Source organism: Diospyros lotus, chromosome 12 (genome assembly GCF_014633365.1).
Source record: "Diospyros lotus cultivar Yz01 chromosome 12, ASM1463336v1, whole genome shotgun sequence".
Classification (NCBI taxonomy): domain Eukaryota; kingdom Viridiplantae; phylum Streptophyta; class Magnoliopsida; order Ericales; family Ebenaceae; genus Diospyros; species Diospyros lotus.
Window position 1 is genome coordinate 5020434 of NC_068349.1, and position 21375 is coordinate 5041808.

At 38.5% G+C, this 21375-nt stretch overlaps 1 protein-coding gene across 7 annotated transcripts in view; it reads right to left on the reverse strand.

Annotated features, from left to right (window-relative positions):
• Positions 1-3296: 3296 nt before the first annotated feature.
• Positions 3297-21375, reverse strand: part of LOC127814233 (nodulin homeobox) — a 36784-nt gene continuing 18705 nt past the window's right edge. For 4 of the 7 annotated variants that reach the window (XM_052355601.1, XM_052355602.1, XM_052355600.1 and 1 more), the window contains 10 exons: positions 11143-11304; positions 10559-10847; positions 10348-10455; positions 10183-10252; positions 8850-8913; positions 8640-8708; positions 7687-8229; positions 7552-7586; positions 4073-4663; positions 3297-3778 (listed from right to left, as the gene is read on the reverse strand). In XM_052355601.1, the coding sequence (XP_052211561.1) occupies positions 4111-4663; positions 7552-7586; positions 7687-8229; positions 8640-8708; positions 8850-8913; positions 10183-10252; positions 10348-10455; positions 10559-10847; positions 11143-11304 (1893 nt within the window). In that variant the 3' untranslated portion in view covers positions 3297-3778; positions 4073-4110. The remainder of the gene's footprint in view (positions 3779-4072; positions 4664-7551; positions 7587-7686; positions 8230-8639; positions 8709-8849; positions 8914-10182; positions 10253-10347; positions 10456-10558; positions 10848-11142; positions 11305-21375) is intronic. The other 3 variants (XM_052355603.1, XM_052355605.1, XM_052355604.1) reach the window with 3 other exon arrangements.

Here is a 21375-nt window from a genome sequence, read left to right on the forward strand (position 1 = left end):
TTGGCTAACATTGAAAATTCCGATTGCCAGAAAAAAAAAAACTATTTTTATTAAAAAATCAGGTTTCATGGCCCCACAAAATCCGGCCCGGGTTAACCCGATGACGTTGTGCAATTTTGAAAAATTATTTTTTCATGAAAATTAGTATAGATCTGGAATAATATTTATCAAAATTTATTTTATTTACAACCATAAATATACTACACAGCCTTTATGAGTAATGTGTCAACCCTTAGAGATTCAGTCAGTGAAATTGTTTGTTAGAGAGAAATAATTTTGTTTAATGAGATTTCAATGAGATCGTTGTGATTGATGAAGATTGTTAAATGACCCAACAAGCAAAAAAATTGAATGTATAATGAATGATTGAGTTTGGATGGTTTGATAATGGAGAGAAAGAGAGTACCGTGAACGTTGAAAGATGAGAGAGAAGAGAAAGACAATATGAAAGAAATAAGGATATTTTAGTAAATGAAGATAAGGACAATGTGAGTTTTCTAATTTAAAATCTCATTAAGGGTATTTTAAGCATTTCATATAAAAGTGGGTATAGAGTGCAATTAGTTTGTTTGATTTGTCAAAAATGTTTTTTTACTAGAAAGTGGTTAAAAACAATTTTTTAAATTTCTTTTAGGTTATTTATGAATTTCTCTCTATAAAAAAATTAACTTAAACCTTGTAAGTTACAACTTTAAAGCAATTAGCTTTGTAGTACTGATGTGACACTTAGTCTGAAGAACTAAACATGCAAGTACAGTTACCCCAATTTCTCCTGGAAATTCAACATGGCATATATCATGATTGAGTCAAACGAGCCAAGCATGGACAACTCATTCAGAAGCCGAGTGGAGCTTGAACATGTTGAAAATAATCTAGCGTATCACTCAAAGGCTATGGAAGATGTGTCTAGCCAAGCTCAAGCTGGCACAGGTTTATCTCAGTTTGGATTGATTTCACCTCTTGTGCCTTTCTCTTTTCTCACTTCCATCCGCACTGCCTTGAGTGATTGCACAAGATTCTTCTGCCAAAAATACATATATGTGCCTTTTCATAATTAATTATGAAAAATAACATTTAATATTTTTTTGAAGGTAAAAGAGTGTTGTCAAATGCTAGGGTCCTGGATATTCTCAGAAGCCATATGTGTGGCAGAGGTTAAATCCAGAAGGTGATAGACCATATGCTAGAATGTGAGTTTAATGCTTTTCTACATTGTAAGCTATGCTTTGGTGATTGCTGAAGTTCTTGTCTCCTCATCATCTCAGAACTTGTCTTTTATATTCATTATTGACCTTCTTTCACAAATGCGGTTCTGAATTGCTGAAAATAGAATTCCAGAGTGAATCTTGTTTTCTGAAATAAGATAATTTTGAAGCCACATTATTGTTATGGTATTTTTAAAAGTAACATGTTAAGAGTGTTATTCTGGGGCATCATTGAGGGAAGAAATCAATCTCCAAATATGTCAAATTAGCTGTCTTATTAATATGGTTATCATACTGTTGTTATTTGAAATAGGCTCCGCCTGGTTTCCAAAATAATGTGTTCTTTTCGCAACGATCCTGTTCTTTTTTGCAAGTAATTGCTGCTTCAAGGGTACAATCTTGACAAAAACAAAACCAAAAATTGTCTGTTTCTTCTTGTTTTTCTCCGTTCTTCCTTTCTTGCAGTTAATTGCTGCTTTTCAGATACAATCTTGAGACAATGGCAAACCCTGTCCTTCATCAGCTAGTCTCATTCGTCATTTCTTTGTCCAAGTCCAGTTTTCTGTCTATGGCAGACGGCTTGTGTCTAAGTTAAGTAGCATCTCTGGATGCTACCCTGCAACATTTCTTAATTGTCAACATCCTATCCATATGCAGGTGTCCCTGCAAAACTTGCAAGTTATGGAGAGGGCTTTTAGTAAGATTTCAAACTTCTTACTATCTTGGCACTGCGTAGAGCTGCCTTTTCCACTGTTTTCCATTCCCTGCTGTTGTATTATAGTCCCCTTTCAACTTCCTCTTTCTTACTGGTGGTATTTGTTGAGCCATACTTCATGCAGTTGAGTATGTGCAAGTTTCGTCAGTTAACTGCTATTTGTTGAGGCTTGTAAGTTTTATCAAGCCTGCATTGCTCAATTTGTTATTTGTACTGAAATGGGGCTTCTTTCATGTCTTAGATTAGCATTTTACCTCTCAATGAAACGTTACGAATTTCCCCATTCTTAAGCACCAAATGTTGCTTATTCTTCATTACTTATGGGCATGCAACAGCCAGTGCACGCTCAGGTGGCATGCTTTTGCTGTGGGGAGGAAGGGACTCCCCTGGTGCGGTATGATCTAGTTTGATAAATGGCTTAATTCCTCTGTTGTGGAAAGAAAATGATTCTAGGTTTTTTGGATTCTATGTTCAAATGTATAGCAGAGAGATTAACTGATTTGTCTGCAAATGATGCTACCAAATAAAAGGAAAAACATTGAAAAGTAGAATGGCTATATCCTATGCTTAATTTGTTTGTTGTCTGTGCTGGGATGTTGTGTAAATTGGATGTCTCTTGGAGTCCGTTTTTCCTTTCATCTAGGCCAGCTTGGTTTGTGCCTTGTTAGGGCCCCCTTTCTTCAAATGATAAGCGCAAGACACAGCATCAAACACACACACACAAACAAAGTCTCTTTAAATCCATTTTGATGTTTCCCAAAACATAATTTTTTCCCTAACCTTTAATTGATTAATTTTTTTAGTACTATATTTGTATTTTATATTGAGGATTATTCATTGCAGCATAGGATCCATGTCTTGATTGTTTGTGTACATAGGAATGGGCTGCATATGCATAGGAATGGTCAGTGGGAGTGGACGCTTGCACCTGGGGTGTCCACCACCAAGATATCAACACGCTGCTGTAAGTGATAACCCCACATAGCAACATCTCCTTTCAATTGCATTGTTCATTACTTTTTATCTCTCAAATTTCCTGGGAGTAGAAATTTGTAATGAATCTTGTTCAGAGAACATGTTAAATTGGAAGGGCTACTCGGGCTTTGGCTTACAATGGCATGTTGTTGCAATTCTTCTGTTGTTCGGGTGGACCTTCAGTAACTCACTTTCATTTTTCCTTAATAGCTTAGCTTTCAATTGATTGGTTGTTGACATGGTTTTAGCGCAGGAAGTACTGCAATTGATTGGTTGTCAAATAGATCTGTTGCTTGATGAAAATGAGAAGATAACTAGTGCATGTCCAATTTATTATCATTCCTAGTGACAGGACTTTTCTTCGATGGCGCACACCCAAGAGACAACGCTTACTCCGGCACTTACGACAAAACAAAACTACAACAATTGGATTCCACTTAAAAAGTAATAGAAACAAATCCCACAATCAACCAAACTGGAGATGTAAATTCTGCTAAAATCCTTCCCCGCCCCCATTCTTTTCCAAACAAAAGAAAAAAGAGTGACAGATATATAAGCATCAAATGTATACATTTAGAGAGATAGAAAACCCGAAGGTCGCCCCTGGTGAGGCACGCAGTACAGTATATAATTCGGATAAAAATTTTGCTATACATGATCCACGCGATTCCTCATCACTCCACCAAATGTATTAGCAGTCGGGATGCCAAGTCGAGTCGGGTCTTCATTTTCTAGCATTGCTGCTAGAAATGAGCCTCTTATCCACCATCATGTGCTAAAAGTAATGAAGATTGGCCGCTTTGCTTGGTGGAAACCCTCTTGAAATTTTCCCAGAAAGGCTCAACCCAGTGGACCTCCTCACTCCCGCAGCCATAGCTTCAGTCTGCAGAAATCAGTGGGCGATTATAGACTGATCTGATGTATGACAAAAAAAAAAAAGTAGAAGGCAAGCAGCATGTTCAATCTCGGGTCTGTTGACATCATTTTAGTTGCTATTTTGAAAAGGGAGCAGAGATGGAAAGAATGCTGAAGAAAGAGAGGAAATAACATATTAGTATCAAAAGTGAAAATAGGAGAAAAGTTAAAAAAAAAAAAAAAAAAACCTTACGACTAAGGCCTGTACTCTGGTACAAATATCAAATATGCGACTCGTCTGCAGGTAGGGGAAAGCTCTTACCTTAGTCTTCTAAGAAAGAGATGTGTGATGGTATGTATTCACCGAGGGGGCAGCATGAAAAGTTTGTTGGAATCCCACAACACTCTCATTGAGCCAAGTTTCTGTTCAGCTTCGTCAAATGAGGTGCCCGTGGCTTCACCCGGGTGTGGAAGACTCGTCCATCTCTCAGCCTTAAGCTCAATAACATCCACAACACACGCATTTGATTCCTCCAAGTTACGCCCAAACCATCTGCCTTGCACCTGATGCACCTTTCCCTTGCCAATTTCTTCTCGTTGACCATCTACTAGCACAACGTGCTGACCAGGTGCGCAATGAACAAATCCTGCAGACGCAATGTCAACAAATTCTGCAAGCCCGGTCTCTGATTTTTCCCTACTACCAATCTTGGAAGGGCTTTCTCCAATTCTGTTCGGGTGAGTCCCTCTTGTACTGGATGACATGTAAACATCCTCAGCAGGGCTCTCAGCCGAGTCATAGTGAGAAGCAATTCCTGAGCCCCCCTGTTTGTCAGGAAAAGCATTGTTTTCTTCAGATGGCACACGAGCATCCTTAGCTGCTCGGGCTAGCCTGGCTTTTCGATTATTCAGCCTGTCAGAGAGCAAGAGAACAGGAAAAGGAAAATCTTAATGCCTAAATAAATATTAAGATAAACCAATAGCCATCACAGAAGCAGCTTATAGTAAAATCTCAAATTATGATGAGATAAAATATGGAATTAACAATGTTGCCAACCAACAACTTTTCAATGGTTCTACAAATTACAATTATGGATATATTTACAGCACCTTCCAAACACAATTCATAGTCTGACAAGAGGATGAGAGGAAGCAGTCTGACATTCAGCAATGTGGCAAAGGCAACAATGGTAGGTATGATCAATAACAATTAAAAACTCTAGTTTCTCCTACATCATAATTTGTGAAAACTAGCAAAGAACAAAAATATTGATCAAATAGTAATGCTTTTCTAACCCAAAAACTAAACAGATAAGAAAGAAATATGCAAAAAGATGGAAGCAGGAACTCCCAAGTATATGTAGCATGGCATGGTAAACTTCTCAATTTAATGGGATGTGAAAAATTCTCCTTTTCTTCTATCCTTACTCTTTCAGATCATAAGTTAAGAGTATTGTGCTAATGAAAGATGACAGTGGGCACAATCTGTAACTTGTTTCTTCTAATCCCTATCCCCTTAGATGTGGGATATCTTAGTTAGGTCATGTCTATGTGCAGATGGTGTACTGGCTGGTACCTAACTTTTCAGGTCATGATAGTATTTCTCTACTTATAGATTGCCTATCCTCTAAGGTTGGGTTGTTTTCGCCTTGAAATTGTGTTGTGAGGTTCACTACACATCCTTCATTGGGGACAATGGTACTTCATGACCTTACTTCACACTGAAAAAAAGAACTACAGATGCAGAAACACGGCTCAGCACCTCTTTTCCATAAATCAAAAGCCAAAAACAAAAAAGCAAAAATATTTACCAAAAACCCATTTAGGAAAAATCAATCCACACCAGTTCCATTTAGAATGAAAGAAGATGATGTCTCCGCTAAGAATAGAGTAGTCAGAAAATGCAGGTAATGGTGGGCACCTACTAAAGATGTCCAAATAACAAGCTACACCTCATTATGATCACAAGCCTTATTCCCAACTGGCAGGGTGGGCTACATGGGTTCTTACTCTTCAATCATCTCTAATCATGGTCATATCTTCTATAAAGCCATCATATTCCATGTTGTGTGGAAGGGTTTTCCAAATGGCATGGGATTACATGGATTCTTACTCGTCAAGTATATCTATCCACAGTTATATCTTCTGTAAAGCCATTATATTCCATGTCATGTCGAAGGTTTTCCATCAAGTTCTCTTTGGTATTCCTTTAGCTCTTTTGCTACACATTTTTTTCATTCTATCTACCCACGTCATGGGCACATCTATTGATCGTTTTTCTCACGTCCAAACCTTATTAATTGTGTCTCATACATCTTATCTTTAGTAGGCATACTCCAACCTTATTACAAATATTCTCATTCCTAATTTTGTCCTTTTTTTATGGCTGCACATCCACTGCAGCATCTTTATCTTAGTTATGTCATATTCTGTATATGTTGATACTTAATTGCCCAACATTTTGGCTCATAGAGGGAGGAGGAAAAATCATTTCCTAAAATGGACCAAAAAGATTCCTTCCCAGTTCCAAATCACATCTACAGTCATGCTAATAGTCTACTTTTAGAGCAAACAAACAAGGCACCATGAGGCAATACCTTTTCAATGACCTCATTTAACACGGTACAGAAGTTTATGTCAGTAAGGCTTAAATCTCCAGCAGAAACTGGATATTTTTTGGGATAGATAATGATGAAAGATACAATGTTAAAAGGGATGGGCCTACACAAAAAGCATCAAGCAGCTAAAAAAGAGCTAAGAGTGCACAAGAACCTTATCAAGAAAATGATAACAGGGAAAATTGAGCAGAACTACAACACAGAAAACAAAAAAAATAACAAAATACAGCCCCTAATAAAAAGAACTGAATGGTGCTCATCCTTGAAGGCCCCGGAATTCCTTTCCCACCAAATGCGCCATATCACAAAGAAAGGGATGACCAACCAATCTCTTCTTAGAACCAAACGGGAAGGGTGCCAACCCCAAGCAAACAAAAAACTCCTTCACCAATGGTAGCCTAATCCACTGAAGACCAGGGCAAGAAGATGAGGGTTTAAATTGCACTTATGAGTTCAAAAAAATTAAAAAAATAGCTCTGGTTCCAACGATAAAATTGTCATGAGGTGTGAAGGAATAAAAGTAGATGCAAGAACACTCCCAATGACTTCCAAGTATTACATTCCAGAAGGAAGTCTTGCAACCAAGACTTTGTGATTGTTGGGCAACAAAAAGAAAGGGTTCTCAAACCAAAGGTCTGCAATCACACTGGATAGAGGAGGTCCACAATAGCAAGAATGCAGACAAGGCCATACAAGAGCAGTTTGGACTCAGCTCATTTCACAATTCAATGAAGATTCTCCAGAAGTGAAATGACCAGAACTGAAGCGAGGGTCAAGGCTGTGTTGCTACAATATGAAAATCATCCCACACATTTGGTTTGGTGAGCTCAGTCATGGAAGCAATAAAAAGGTATTTGGGATGTCATGAGGTGCATTGCCACCCAAACAAATAGAAGCTACAAAATTTAAGCGTGAATAATATTTCAGTTAAAGCATTGGGGGTGCTCCAGTGAACAGCATTTCAGTCAAATCATTGGCGATTTTCCATTTTATTGTCAATGATTAATAGGATGACAGGTGATAGAGGGAAAAGAAAGAAAAGAAAAATCAACCTGTTAATTTTAAATTGGGCGTTTAATTTTTCCCTTGCCTTTTCAGGAACTAATACACCAGCAAATAAATTAGCAGAAGAAAAAGTTGGAGAACTACAGCATGTATAACATGAAAGGTGAGGCTTTATTACCAATTTTTTAGTTGAGAAGCAGTAACCTCTGAACCCTGGAAAAGAAAATAGGCACATCATAGGAAGCATAATTGTCTTATGTTCATAAGAATATAGAACCAAACTTCAAAATGAGAACACTTGCTCATTACATACATGGGAACTTAAATTTTCTGCCCATAATAGTATTGAAGCAGCATTGCGTTGCATGTCAGGTTCAACCGAGAGGGCCCTCTCAATCAGGGAAATCTGTTTATCATTCATTATGGTGCGCTTTCTTTTTCTTCTCTGCTTCTCTTCAAATTGAATAGTTTCAACCTTCTCTTCCTCTCTAAGTCCTCCAAACCCACTTTCTTTGATTTGCTCACTCGACTCTTGAAACTCAACATTTTGCCTTTGATTAACAACATTCTTTCCTCGAGTAGAGCTTGAATCTGAGCCACTTGTTTCAACATTCTGATTATCCCTCTCAGTCTCCCTTAAATTTGCAGTGTCCCTGCCAGATTTGGCTTTCTCTTCCCCCTTATCTGGTTTCACAACAGTTTGATCTATGCAGTTGCTCCTGACATAGTATTGGTCCTCTTCCTGGAAAGCCGAGTTCTCTGACATGCCCTCTTTCAGGTTCCCACTTCTGTTGGTACGATCAGGACCAACTTTATCTAAAAGGGGCGAAGAGCATCGACCAGCACTTTGAGCCTCCTTAAAGGGAATCAAACACAACTTTTCAGATGACTTATACCACCAAAAAAAAAAAAAGAGAAAAAAATCTAACACCATGAGAAAACAGGAGAAAGAAAGGAAAAGAAAACATTGAAGATCAGCAGACTGGTAGAGACTAGAGAGCCAATTTGAGAATTCACAGATTTTATACATATTTTAACATTGAAGATCAATTCTGCTTTAATTTTATGACAAAAATACATCCTTTGGTCCCAAATACAAGTCACCTAAGTTCAAATTTTGCAACCACCATTAGGTCCTGTCGTGAATTACTTGACCTTTGTAAACATAGTAATGAACGTTCCAGTAAAGTTTACTTGACTAAAATTTTAGTGATATCCAGCTAGATAATTTTATTAAAGTAAAACAAAGTGAAATTCCAGATTCACCTGAAGATGTTCACTGATACTGAGTTTTGATAACTTATCCCCACATATCGATCCCTCAAATTTGCTTTCCTAATTTCCTCGGGCAGCACATTTTGATCACATTGAGTTGGCAGAAAATGACAATTTCAGCATGACTATTAATAAGTAGAAGTGAAAACACATTCCACAAAGTAAAATAAGTTAACAATATATTAAAGATGAAAGATTTACCTGAACTTGATTAACTTCAAATTCAGCTGGACTGACCAGCGATTCTAATCGCATAATAAACACCCTGTATCAGAAATTTTAAGAATTTCTTTAAGGCTCATCTCTATGTTAACTATGCCAGAACAATGTCCAAGACAAACTGAATACATCTGTAACAGAATCAACAAATCAAGTGCATGAGAAGTGAAAGACAAGTTACCCAAAAAAATACTGGCTAATAGCTTAGACATATAAGACATTGATTATACACCATGAATATTATGGTAGACAATTAACTCCTTGTAAAAGATTCTTTAATAATTGCTAAAAGCTGTATGCAGAGAGCCAGAAGCAGATGTTAACACTGTAAAAGCTGTTGAGGCTCAAGTGCCATGAAGACTTGAATTTGACATCCCAAGGGCCTTATCAATCATTTTAGGGAATAAAATTCAAAACATTAAGGAAAAATACAACTGCCCAGTCACGTAGAACCATGCAAGTGCCTCAACTAAATTTTCCCATGAAATTATATACAACACAGAGTAATAGTAGTTCACAGAGCTCCCTCAAATACATTCTCTGGAAACTTCTAAATCATAGCTGATAGAAGAGGTAAACTGTCATGTGCCCACAAGTATAAGGGTAAGGGGGGTATAATTGTATGTTGCATAAGTTGCAGCGACCTTACTGTAATAAACTAGTAGTAGGCGGTTATGCTTATTTTGAATTTGAGCGCCGATTACCAGTAGAGGATCAGTATATAAATCTGATCCCGCTCACAGGAAGATCATCAATGAATACAAGTTGAATTCACTTTCTTGCTTACCTTCTCTCTTTTCTCTCTCGATTCTTCTCTCATTCTCTCCCTCACTCTCAATTCCCTCCCAAAATCTCCATAATTCTTCTCCATCCAAAGGAGAATTCCCCTTGTCAGACCCGGAGTCTCACAAAAACAAACTTCATCCTTCAATCCATTCTACTCATATGATAATGTAGAATGACTTAAACAGCAATAAGTCAAATGAGAGACATCTACACTGAAGTGAGTTCGGAAATGATTTCTACTTCAAGCAAACTTCCCATGTAAAAAAAGAGATCTCAAGTTGTATATTGCTGGCCCTTTACATCAACGCACTATTAGACACTTACAGAGTATGATAATTAGAATATGGAGCTGTGACAAGAAAGTAAACATAATGGTTTAGGCAGTTTGTATCATGGTGTGCAACAAAAGCTTGGTCAATCATCAGAAGGCCAGACCAGAAATCATCATGACATTGTCAAGCAGCTCAAAATAAAATATCCAAACATAAACAGAAGAGATGGATGATTGCAGAATTTAGCTTTGAATCACCTTAAAAGATGTACATCATCCTCATTTAGAAAAGGAGGAGTCAGAGACTCCGCATGACTCAACAAGGAACCTACACATCCAAGTCAGTTATCAGGGATGCAAAAAATAAAAATTAAATAACAATATATTAATTTTGAACAGTGAACACAAGATACTGAGATTTACGTAAGTTCTTGCTAACAGTGCCAGCTTTCTCAGAATCACAAGCTGATAACTTAGGTAGCTCAGCTCGTAAGCACTCAAGAAACTTGTTAAGGAATAAATCCTCCTCCTCTGTGGATTCACACCATATTATGCTTAATAATCAATAAAACTTTAATATGAAACTGAAGATAGCTGCTATTTACATTGAAAATGTGTTGATAAAAGCACTGACCTTTACAGATTTCTGGAACAAAACAATGGAGATTTGCCATTATTTTGACCAACAATGATGCTCTCTGATGTGCATAGGAAGCCCTTGGCATGTTACTAGGAGTGAAGTTGGATCCAGTATTCATTACACTCAAATCGGACGTTGAAATTAAATCTAAAATACATCCAGCTGCCACAAATGAGTCATACTCAAGAGTAGCATCTTCTTCCCAAATTGGAAGGTCTGATGCACACCATCTAGACAAGAATTCTTGATGTGGGAGTGAAAATATTGCAGCCAGAACTTCTGTCTGAAGAGATACACAAGTACTCATCAGAAACCCCACTATTGTGCAGAATCTATAATGCATACATATTAACCATTAATATAAGATGTAATAAAATCTCATCATCCTGGCACAACTTTTAACAAGTAATGGCATAATTGAATTGATTCTCTAGTGAATTTGCATTTGCCATGGCTCTATGACAACGAAGGCATCCTTGCATAGAACTACAGTAACATAAAAGAAGCTAGAAAAAGGGAATTATGCCAAGCATACATAGAGACTAACAACAAGCTAGATGAACTGACAAAAGGCTTACAAAGTATATAGTGATAAATGATCGAAAGTTTGAGTCATCTGATAATATATCTGACAGGCGCATTGCATTCAGTTGCAAAAGCCCCGTTGGGTAATTTTTGTTGGAGCAAGCATCAAGCTGTTGTGGTTCTCTAACAACCATAGTCTTCAATAATTCAAGAACCTACACAGTGACATTTGTATCGAAAACAAGTCAGTCAAAGAATCAGGTTCTGTGGATGAGACAAATAATCACAAAAAAGGTTAGCTGATTACAGTAAGAAACTAAATGAAGGATGATGATGGCATAACTATAATCTTTTACTCATTCAAGCAAAAAGGGAATAAAAATGACTCCATAATTGTCAAAATCATGTAATGCACAGCACACTTCATATTCAGACATGCACTGCTATTGTAAGACAAGAATTTATTTATTTATTTATTATTATTATTATTATTATTATTTTTTTTTTTTTTGGGGGGGGGGGGGGGGGGGTGGGGTGGTGGCGCTCTATGTTTGGGTAATCTATCACAAGTGAACATGTACTATACGACAAGTTTCAAATATTCAGCCATATGATAAAATAGAAACGAATTAAGTTCACTTAAACTAGAAGCTATATTAAATGCTTTATCAACACAGCAAGACATTTTACAGTGCTTTTTTTTTTTTAATAAACAATTCTGTACATATCAAATAATGCCTATGCACGTGGTCAAAGAAAAAAAGGCCTATGCTAAAAAGAAGCAATAAACAACCAGAAGTTTGTGCTACCCAAAACCAGAAATCAAGAGATCATTCATTAACTATACAAAAGAGAACAAACAGAAAAGGAGTCCAACCAAGAATATTTAGTAGATAAAATATACCACTTTGAACAACAAACAGAATGCTCAAAACCTTAGCGACAACTCCTTATTGATTTGTCACCTTATATAACACAAAACAGAAAAAGGAAACTAAGCCCAAATTGTCCCTAGCCAAAAACCATGGGTAGCTTTGCCTCCAGGAAAACAAAAGACTGTTATGACCCAGGGGTAGACTAGACATTTTGGGGGGAAATCTTGTAACCAATTGTAACAAAGAGGAAGTTAAGAGGTGATAGGCGGTTGTAGACAGTTGAATTGTTGGAAACGGTTACAAGTCCTTCAGCTGACTGTTAAATATCAAGCTGAAAGGAGTGGCCTTTAAGAAGGCTATTGTAGAGAATCAGGATCAGCTTTTGGCAATAACAGAATTCTCCTCATTCTCTTTACTCTCTCCCTCTTGTTTCTTCTCTCTCTCGTTCTACCTGTTCCTTCCTCAACTTCTATTCTTTCTTCTTGAATTCTACCAAAATTCCCAAATTGCCCAACCCTCAACTTGCAGGTGTGGCATTTTGGTATCAGAGTCGGTGTTGACTGATTCATGAGAATATGAAGAGGATTGGATTATAATGTCTTCCTAATTTCGCACAGATCTTATCTACAATGTTTAGAAAGAAATTATTCAGATTTAGATATTTCCTATTCTAGTTTTCTGTATCTTTGACTTTTGTATAGAGTACAGCCTACCTTTCCTTATTGTTTATCTTTCCTATGTTGTATTCTTCTTCCCCATTAATAGGGGTTGTAACTTTTTGTCCAATAGTGAGAAATACGGCGTTTTCTGTTCCTCCTACATCTTTTGATCTATTTTTCTACATAATATCAGAGCCATAACCTATTCTCTTGATTTATTTGTTGTGAGTCTTCATTGCCACAATTATTCTCCCCCCCCCCCCCCCCCCACACACACACACACTATTTTTTGTTGTAGTCCCGCATAATGTTCGAAATTTCTGAAATAGCTTCTCCCATCTCCCATCTCAATGAGAGAAACTATGCCAATGGAACAACCAAACAGTGGTACCCCTGCTGGTGAGCTGCCAAGAATGCACCATTCACACTGCCTAGATGGTGGGAATTACCTTCAATGGTCTCAATTGATGAGAACGTTTATGAAAGGTCGAGGGAAGATTGCTCACCTTACTGGTCTAGTACCCAAGGCCTCAGATCCTGCGTTTGTTGCTTGGGATGTAGAAGATTCAATGTTGATGTCATGACTTTCAAGTTCAATGCTACCCGAGGTAAGCATGAACTATATGTTATTATCTACAGCTAAGGACATTTGGGAGACAGTTAAGAAAACTTATTCTAAGGTGCAAGATGCATCAATTGTCTATCAAATAAAAACAAAAATCAATAGCATAAAACAAGGGTCTTTGTCAGTAACTGATTACTACAATAGGATGAATGGTTTTTGACTTGAATTAGACCATTATCAAGACATTAAAATGGTGTGTAGCAAAGATGTTGTTATTCTAACCTCCATGATGGAAATAGATAGAATAATAGAATTCTTGATTGGGCTTAATCCTGAGTATGATCAAATAAGACCACAGATTCTTAGCAGGGAAAAAAATGTCATCTTTGAATAAGGTGTATTTCATAGTCGTAGTGAGGAACATAGACGGGAAGCCTGGAAGGGTCAACTATGGTATCTAATAAGGTGGAGGGAGCATGGACTAAATCACAGCAAGGTAGAGATATGTTCTCCTCTAAGCAGAACAAGAAGGGCTTACGTTATAAATTGGGAGCACTAGTAGCCTTTAAACACACCCAAAAACTAATCAAACACCACTCAACACACTCTCAACTCACCAGCCAACAAACCACAACACACCAAATAATAAAGAACAGAAATAGAAGCATAAACAGAACAAGAAAGAAACATCAAACCACATGAGACACAACCTTTTATCCTAGTTCAAGCCAATTGAATTGGCTCTACATCCAGCAGTCCAATACCCTCCATCGAGCAACCTTTATTCAGTAGAAATTGATCAATACAAAACTCAAGCTCTCATACAATCCTATCGCTCAAGTACAATCTCTCATTCACTTCAAGAAAGCCCAAGAACTCATACACAAGCCTTACTTTCTCTAGAACAACATGTACTCACAATAGCAACCAAGAGCTTAAAAGGATATTGGATCTCTCTAGACTGCCGCCTTACCCTCTTATTTATAGAAGAGGCAGAACCCCCATATAACTAATCAAATACGGGATATTACAGTTAGACCTCAAAAGATACAACAATTACACTTTGGAAAATAAAATTCTTAACTGCCTAAAATAAATCCAGCCGATAAATCTTCAAAGCTTGCACTAATCTCCTATCATCTATCTTGAGGCAAACACAACAGCTTATGGTGTTCCTATTGTAAGAAGCCAAAGCAAACGAGGGAGACATGCTTTAAATTGCATGGAAAAGAGGTTGTTTTGAACAAAAATGGGAGGATTTAAAAATATGTAGTCTAAGAGTCAAGCAAAGGTGTATCTTACAACTAAAGAATATGAGGAACCAGTTGAAAAGTTGACTCTACTATCTCTTATGATCTAGGAGAATTAAATGCAGAAGAAATTAGTAAGCTAAAATCCTTCCTAAAGACTTTTCAAGGAGAATCATTCTCTCTATCTATAAACAAAGGGTGATGGAGAAATAAAGTTCTCTATTTTCTGTATATCAAAGACACTGATTCCTTTTTTTCTTATAAAGGAAGAGTATAACATAATAGGAAAGAAAAAAAAAAGAAAGAAGAATATACATAATATTCCTACAGTATACTCTTATCAATCAAGGAAGTGATTTGGGGTATCAATTACACAAATTGAAGATAATTCCCATTAGTCAAAGAGGGTAATTAGCCCCTTTCCATTTCCACACTCCCCCTCCCCCTCAAGCTGGCTTGAAGATATCTTCCATGGCAAGCTTGCTTACTAATTTTTCAAACTAATTTTTATGTAACCCCTTTGTAAGAACGTCGGTGAATTGATAAACTGTTGAAATATACGCCATACAAATTATTCTATTATCAATTTTATTCTTAATAAAGTGTTTATCCACCTCTACATGCTTAGTCATATCATAGAGTACCAGATTGTGGACAATGAAAATCACAACTTTATTATCACAGTAAATCTTAGCCGATAAGGAAGTGGAGACCTTTTAAGTCTTCTAGTAACCTCTTTATCCACATAACCTCACAAATGTCGTGGGCTACTGAATGAAATTCAATTTCAGCACTACTTTTGGCCACCACGTTTTGTTTCTTACTCCTCCAAGTGACAAGATTATCTCCCATGAAGGTGCAATAACCCAACATAGATCTTCTATCAGTAACATTATCTGCCTAGTTTGCGTCTGTATAAACCTCTATGTGAAGATGCCCTCGTTTTTTGAAGAGCAAACCTTTTCCAGTTGCTCCCTTTAGGTACTTTAGAATTCTGTACGTAACATCAAAGTGCTATGAACTTGGTGAGTGCATAAATTGGCTTACTACACTTACTGCAAATGCTATATCAGGTCGAGTGTAAAATAAATAGATGAGTTTGCCCACAAGTCTTTGGTATTTCTCCCTTTCTACCACATCTTTTGCCTCAACAAGTTGCAACTTCAAGTTAGGTTGACGAGAGTTTCAAATATCTTATACCTAAGCATTCTTGTTTCATTGGGTAAATCTAGGACATATTTACGTTGGTTGACAGAGATTCCCTCCTTAGATTGTCACGGTATAAGCACCTAGAGGGGGAATGTACCATGCAAGTGGCATGGCCTTCACGTGTAATGGTTAGAGAGTTGGGTAGTTATTTCTAGAAGGGGGTACAACTCTAAATAAAGCTTCCTTTTGGCAGGAGCTATGGCTACAGAATCCCCTATATAAAGGACCCGATTACTTTTAATGAGGCATGCTAAAATTTGAACTGAAATTCACTATGGAATTCTCCCTCATTTCTCTCTCTCCCCCTCTCAATTCTCTCTCCCTCTTTCTCTGAACTCTACCAAATCTCCCTTAATTCTCTAGAATTCTTCACGAATTCTCGAGAGTTACTGTCAGATCCCTCAAGATCTGACAATTTAGTATTAGAGCAAGGCTCGGGCCAAAGGAATTCAGTAGGTGAAGCGATGGCAGAAGTGACTCGAATGAAGAATCAGGAGTCGCAGGTGTAGCAGTTCCATTCAACGATTACCAATTTGCAATCTCGAGTGGAATTGCTGGAGATTGGATCCAATCAAAACCATGAAGTGATCATGGCAATGAATCGGAAGATTGACACCTCTCTAGGAAGCTTGGAGAGGAGATTGGATGGGATTAGAAAATTCGGGATCAACTGCAGAATTTTATGGTAATGTTCACACACCTGATTTTCCCCCGAGAGAAAGGACGGAGTTGGTTCTAACCAGTCATGGCATGAGGAATGGGAACGTCGGGCCCTCTGAAATTGAGGTTGCCCCAAGAGAAGAAAAGGATCCAAAGTGGATCATAGGCAGGAGGGATGAGTTGCATTCAATCAACCGGGGTTTCCTATGCCTAAATTAGATATTCCCTTGTTTGATGGGAGTAATCCCAGATGGTGGGTGAGGAAATGTGAGCGAATGTTTGGCTAGAATAACTGTGATGACCCAGTGGTAGTTTTGTAAATTTTTTGCAATTTCTGTTATAATAACCGCAACCCACATGGGTCACTTGTAGCGGGAGCTAGAAGCTTCTTCCCACAGTTACAATATGAACCGTGAAAAGGCCGATTACTTGAGGATGGGATTTATATGTTGAATGAGAAGATCTTTCCCTCTTAAACTCTTTCTCTCTTCCCTCTCAATTCTCTCATTTTTCCTCCCAATTTTGTCTCTAACTCTCTCTCGATCCTTCTAAAATTCAGTTCTCTCAAGTCTTACATCCGAGACTTGACATTTTGGTATCAGAGCCGGTCATCCTTGGCCGAGATTCCGGTGTAGGAAGGTGCGTGATTGATTAATTGTATCGGGCCAGAAGGAATTTCGAATGGCGGAAGGCACTAGGATGAAACAACTGGAGAATAGGATGGAAGCGATGGATTCGGAATGAATCAGATGCAGGAGGCTGTGGCCTAGAGTAGAGAAGAAATAAGGGCAATCTGAGAAGAGCTGCGCGAAGATATAGCAGCTTCCCGAGAAAGAGTACAACGAGAATTAGCAAGGAACTGGGAAAACATGGAGCAATTCGGACAGAGAATCAACAGCATGTTCAACATGCTGTCGTCATTGCCTCAATTCCGATTGCCATCGAAATTCCCTCCCAGAATGGGTTATGAGCAAGGAATGGCGAGAGCAAGCATCTTCTTGAGGCCACAAGAAATCAATACAACAACAATAACATATCCAACCTTTATCCCACTATGTGGGGTCGGCTACATGAATTCTAGACTTCCATGTATTTATGTCTTTTATCATATTTTCATTTAGGTCCATACACTTCATATCAAACTTTAATGTCTCTCCTAAAGTATTCTTGGGTCTGCTTCTACCTCTTTTTTTGACTAATTGTTCCATTTCATCAACTCTCCTCACAGGAGCGTCTCTTGGACTCCTTCTCACATGACCAAACCATTTTTGTCTAGTCTCTCTCATCTTCTCCTCGATTGGCACTACTCCTACCTTATTACGAATGACTTCATTTCTAATTTTATCCTTTTTTGTATGGCCGCACATCCATCTTAACATCCTTATCTCCGCTACACTCGTCTTTTGCTCATGCTGGTATTTAACTGCCCAACATTCTGAACCATACAACAAGACTGGTCTTGTAGTTGTCCTATAGAATTTTCCTTTCAATTTTAATAGGATTTTATCATCACATAATTCCCCCGATGCATTTCTCCATTTTAGCCAACCTACCTTAATTCTATGTGCGACATCCTCCTGAATTTCTCCATCTTTTTGAATCACTGATCCCAAATATCGAAAATGGTCTTTTCTTTGTAAGATTTGGTCTTCCAATTTTATTATAACATCTTCCACTCTTGCATTCTTACTAAATTTACATTCCATATATTTTGTTTTCTTTCTATTTAATTTAAATCGCTTAGATTCTAAATTGTTTCTCCACAACTCAAGCTTAGTGTTCACTCCTTCTTTTGTTTCATCCACCAACACTATGTCGTCTGCAAATAACATACACCATGGCACCTCTGAAGCAGGAAATTTATCCTACGAGGAGACAGGAGATCAGGCAAGAGAAGCTAATTCCCTTAGATTCAATCAAGGCCCAATGCCGAGATTAGAGATCCCTCTCTTTGAAGGATCCAAACCAAGGTGGTGGATCCATAGATGTGAGAGATCCTTCTAGTTTTATGGGGTAGTGGAGAATTAGAGGATCAATCTAGCTACCGCTTATCTAAATGATACGGTAGACGCTTGGTTTCAAGGCTGGTTTAGATCAAGGGGAATGAATGTGAGGTGGATAGATTTTGCTGAAGAATTATGTGTAAGATTTGGCGAAAGAAAGATGGCAGATATAGTAGAAGAGTTCAATAAGCTTAAACAAGAGAGATCAGTGACTAGGTATCAAGAGAGGTTTGAAGAATTAGGGGCACTAATGTGGAATGCGCAGCCTACATTAACATACCAATACTTTGTGTGTAGCTTTATTAGCGGCCTCAAAGATGAATTAAGATCAATGGTTAAAATGATAATGCCCATCACAGTTAGACAAGCTGCAAAGAAGGCGAGACATCAAGAGTTAACATTGGAAGCCATCTACAAGAAGAACTGGACACTGATGAGGCCCCTACCACCCAATAATCATACCTTGGGAGGAAATTCCAGAGCCTTAGTGACTGGAGGGACAATAGGAGGGCTTAGGACCAATCCCAATCCTCAACGATCTACTACTATGGAGCAAAGGAGACTCATGGGGCTATGTTACAAGTGTGAAGAAAAGTTTGGGCCGGGACATATCTACAGGAGACAATTGCTGAACATGGAAGGGAAGAAAAAGACGAAGGTGAAGACGGGGAGGATATAGTGGAAAGGGGAACTGGCCAAGATGCTACAGCAACCCATAACAATGAGGAAATAGAGCAAGAAAGGGTGGAAATCTCATTTCATGCTCTCAGAGAAGGCACAACAAGAAAGATCATCAAGGTACCAGGGAAATGGGGAGGAAGGGAACTGCTAGTACTAATTGATAGTGGCAGTACACATAACTTCCTAAATGATGCTACGACAATAGAGTTGGGATGTAAGATGATGGCCACCACCCCCTTATCAGTGACAGTGGCTAATGGTAGCAAAATGTACAGCCACAACAAGTGTGAAGGGATCAAGTGGTCTATGCAGGGTTAGCTGTTCCAAAGCGATCTGAGAATACTGGAATTGGGAAAGTGCGATATAGTGCTGGGCGTTGATTGGATGCGAACTGTAAGTCCTCTCACATTTGACTTCAACAAACTGAAAGTCACCGTGGGTATGGGGAGTATCAAATTAACACTAAAGGGCATCACAGAACAAGGAGAGCATAAAATGATAGAAGGGGGCAAATTGCAAAGGCTAATGCAGAAGAAGAAAGGGCAAATTGCCAAATTATACTCTATTCATGTGCGGGAATGGGACGAGCAGGAAGGAAGAGAAAAGGCGAATGTACAGAGGAGGGAGAGCAGTTTAGCCACCCTACAATACCCAACTAAGGTACTTCTCCCTAATAGCTTACACTTACTTTTGCAAGAATTTTAAGACCTTTTTTATGAACTCAAATCACTACCACCCAAAAGAGCCCTTGACCACTCTATACACCTTAACCCAAACTCCCTACCCATAAACATACGTGCCTATAGATATTCACCCATCCAAAAAGCCAAGATAGAGAAGCAAATCTCTAATATGCTCTCTACCTCAATCATCACACCCTCTCAAAGCCCATTTGCCTCTTTCGTGTTACTTGTTAAAAAAAAAAATGGGTCATGAAGGTTTTGTGCTAACTATCATCAACTCAATATCAACACCATCAAAAACAAGTATCCTATACCCCTAATTGATGATCTATTAGATGAATTGAATGGAGCACACTTTTTTTCTAAATTGGACCTGAGGTCCGGCTACCACCAAATTCGGATGACCCCTAATGACATACCCAAAACTGCATTTACTACTCATCAAGGGTTGTATGAATTTGTGGTGATGCCCTTTGGGCTCACCAATGCCCCGGCCACCTTCCAAGCCCGCCCTAATGAACCAAGTTTTCCATCCTTACTTGAGGAAATTCATCCTAGTTTTCTTTGATGACATCCTCAAATACAACCCGAACTATGAACAACACCTAGACCACCTTCATACCACCTTTGAGGTCTTGACTTCTAACAAGTTGTATGTTAAGCTATCAAAGTGTACCTTTGCTGAAAAAGAAGTGGAATATCTAGGCCATATTATATCGGGAGACGGAGTGAAGACTGATCCAAATAAGATCACAACCATGGTAGAGTGGCCCAGGCCACAAACAGTAAAAGAACTAAGGGGTTTCTTAGGGCTAACAGGTTACTACTGGAAGTTTATACAAAGTTATGGCCCCATCAGCAAGCCCCTAACTGGACTTCTCAAGAAGGCCATGACAAAGGCATCAGTGCTAGCTCTCGCAGATTTTTCTAAAAAATTTGTGGTCAAAACAAATGCATGTGACAATAGGATAGGTGCGGTGTTAATGCAAGAAGGAAGACCCTTATCGTACATCAGCCAAGCTTTGGCCCCTAGGCCTAAGTGTGTATGATAAAGAACTTCTGGTTGTGTTAGGAGCTGCTGATAAATGGAGGCATTACCTAGAAGCAGGACCCTTCATTATCAAAACAAACCACGAGAGCTTGCAATTCTTGGACCAACAAAGGCTGCACACCCAGTTACAGAGGAAGGGAGTGTCCAAGTTAATGGGAATGGATTATACCATTATGTATCACAAGGGTAAGGAAAACGTGGTAACTGATGCCTTCTCGAGAAGGGAAGAGAAAGGAGAGTGCAGATCAACACTGGTTGTGGTACCTGAGTGGGTTAAGGAGGTCACAGGAAGCTATGACCAAACACCTTGGGTGCAAGACCTAATAACTCAGCTTGCAGTACAACCCACGAGTAAACCAGGGTATACTTTTTCCAATGGTCTACTAAGGTTCAATGGCAGAGTAGTAGTGGGTGAGGATGAATCACTCAAAAGGCAAATCCTAACCTCTCTACATGCTTCACCCATAAGAGGTCACTCAAGAATACAAGCCACTTATCAAAAGGTAAGACAAATGTTCTACTGACCGGGGCAAAAGAAGGTTGTGGTAAGTTTTGGGTTGTCTTGTGAAGTTCGCCAAAGGTGCAAGCATGAGAATGTGGCTTACCTAGGTTTGTTGCAACCCTTGGCAGTGCCCGATCAAGCATGGGAA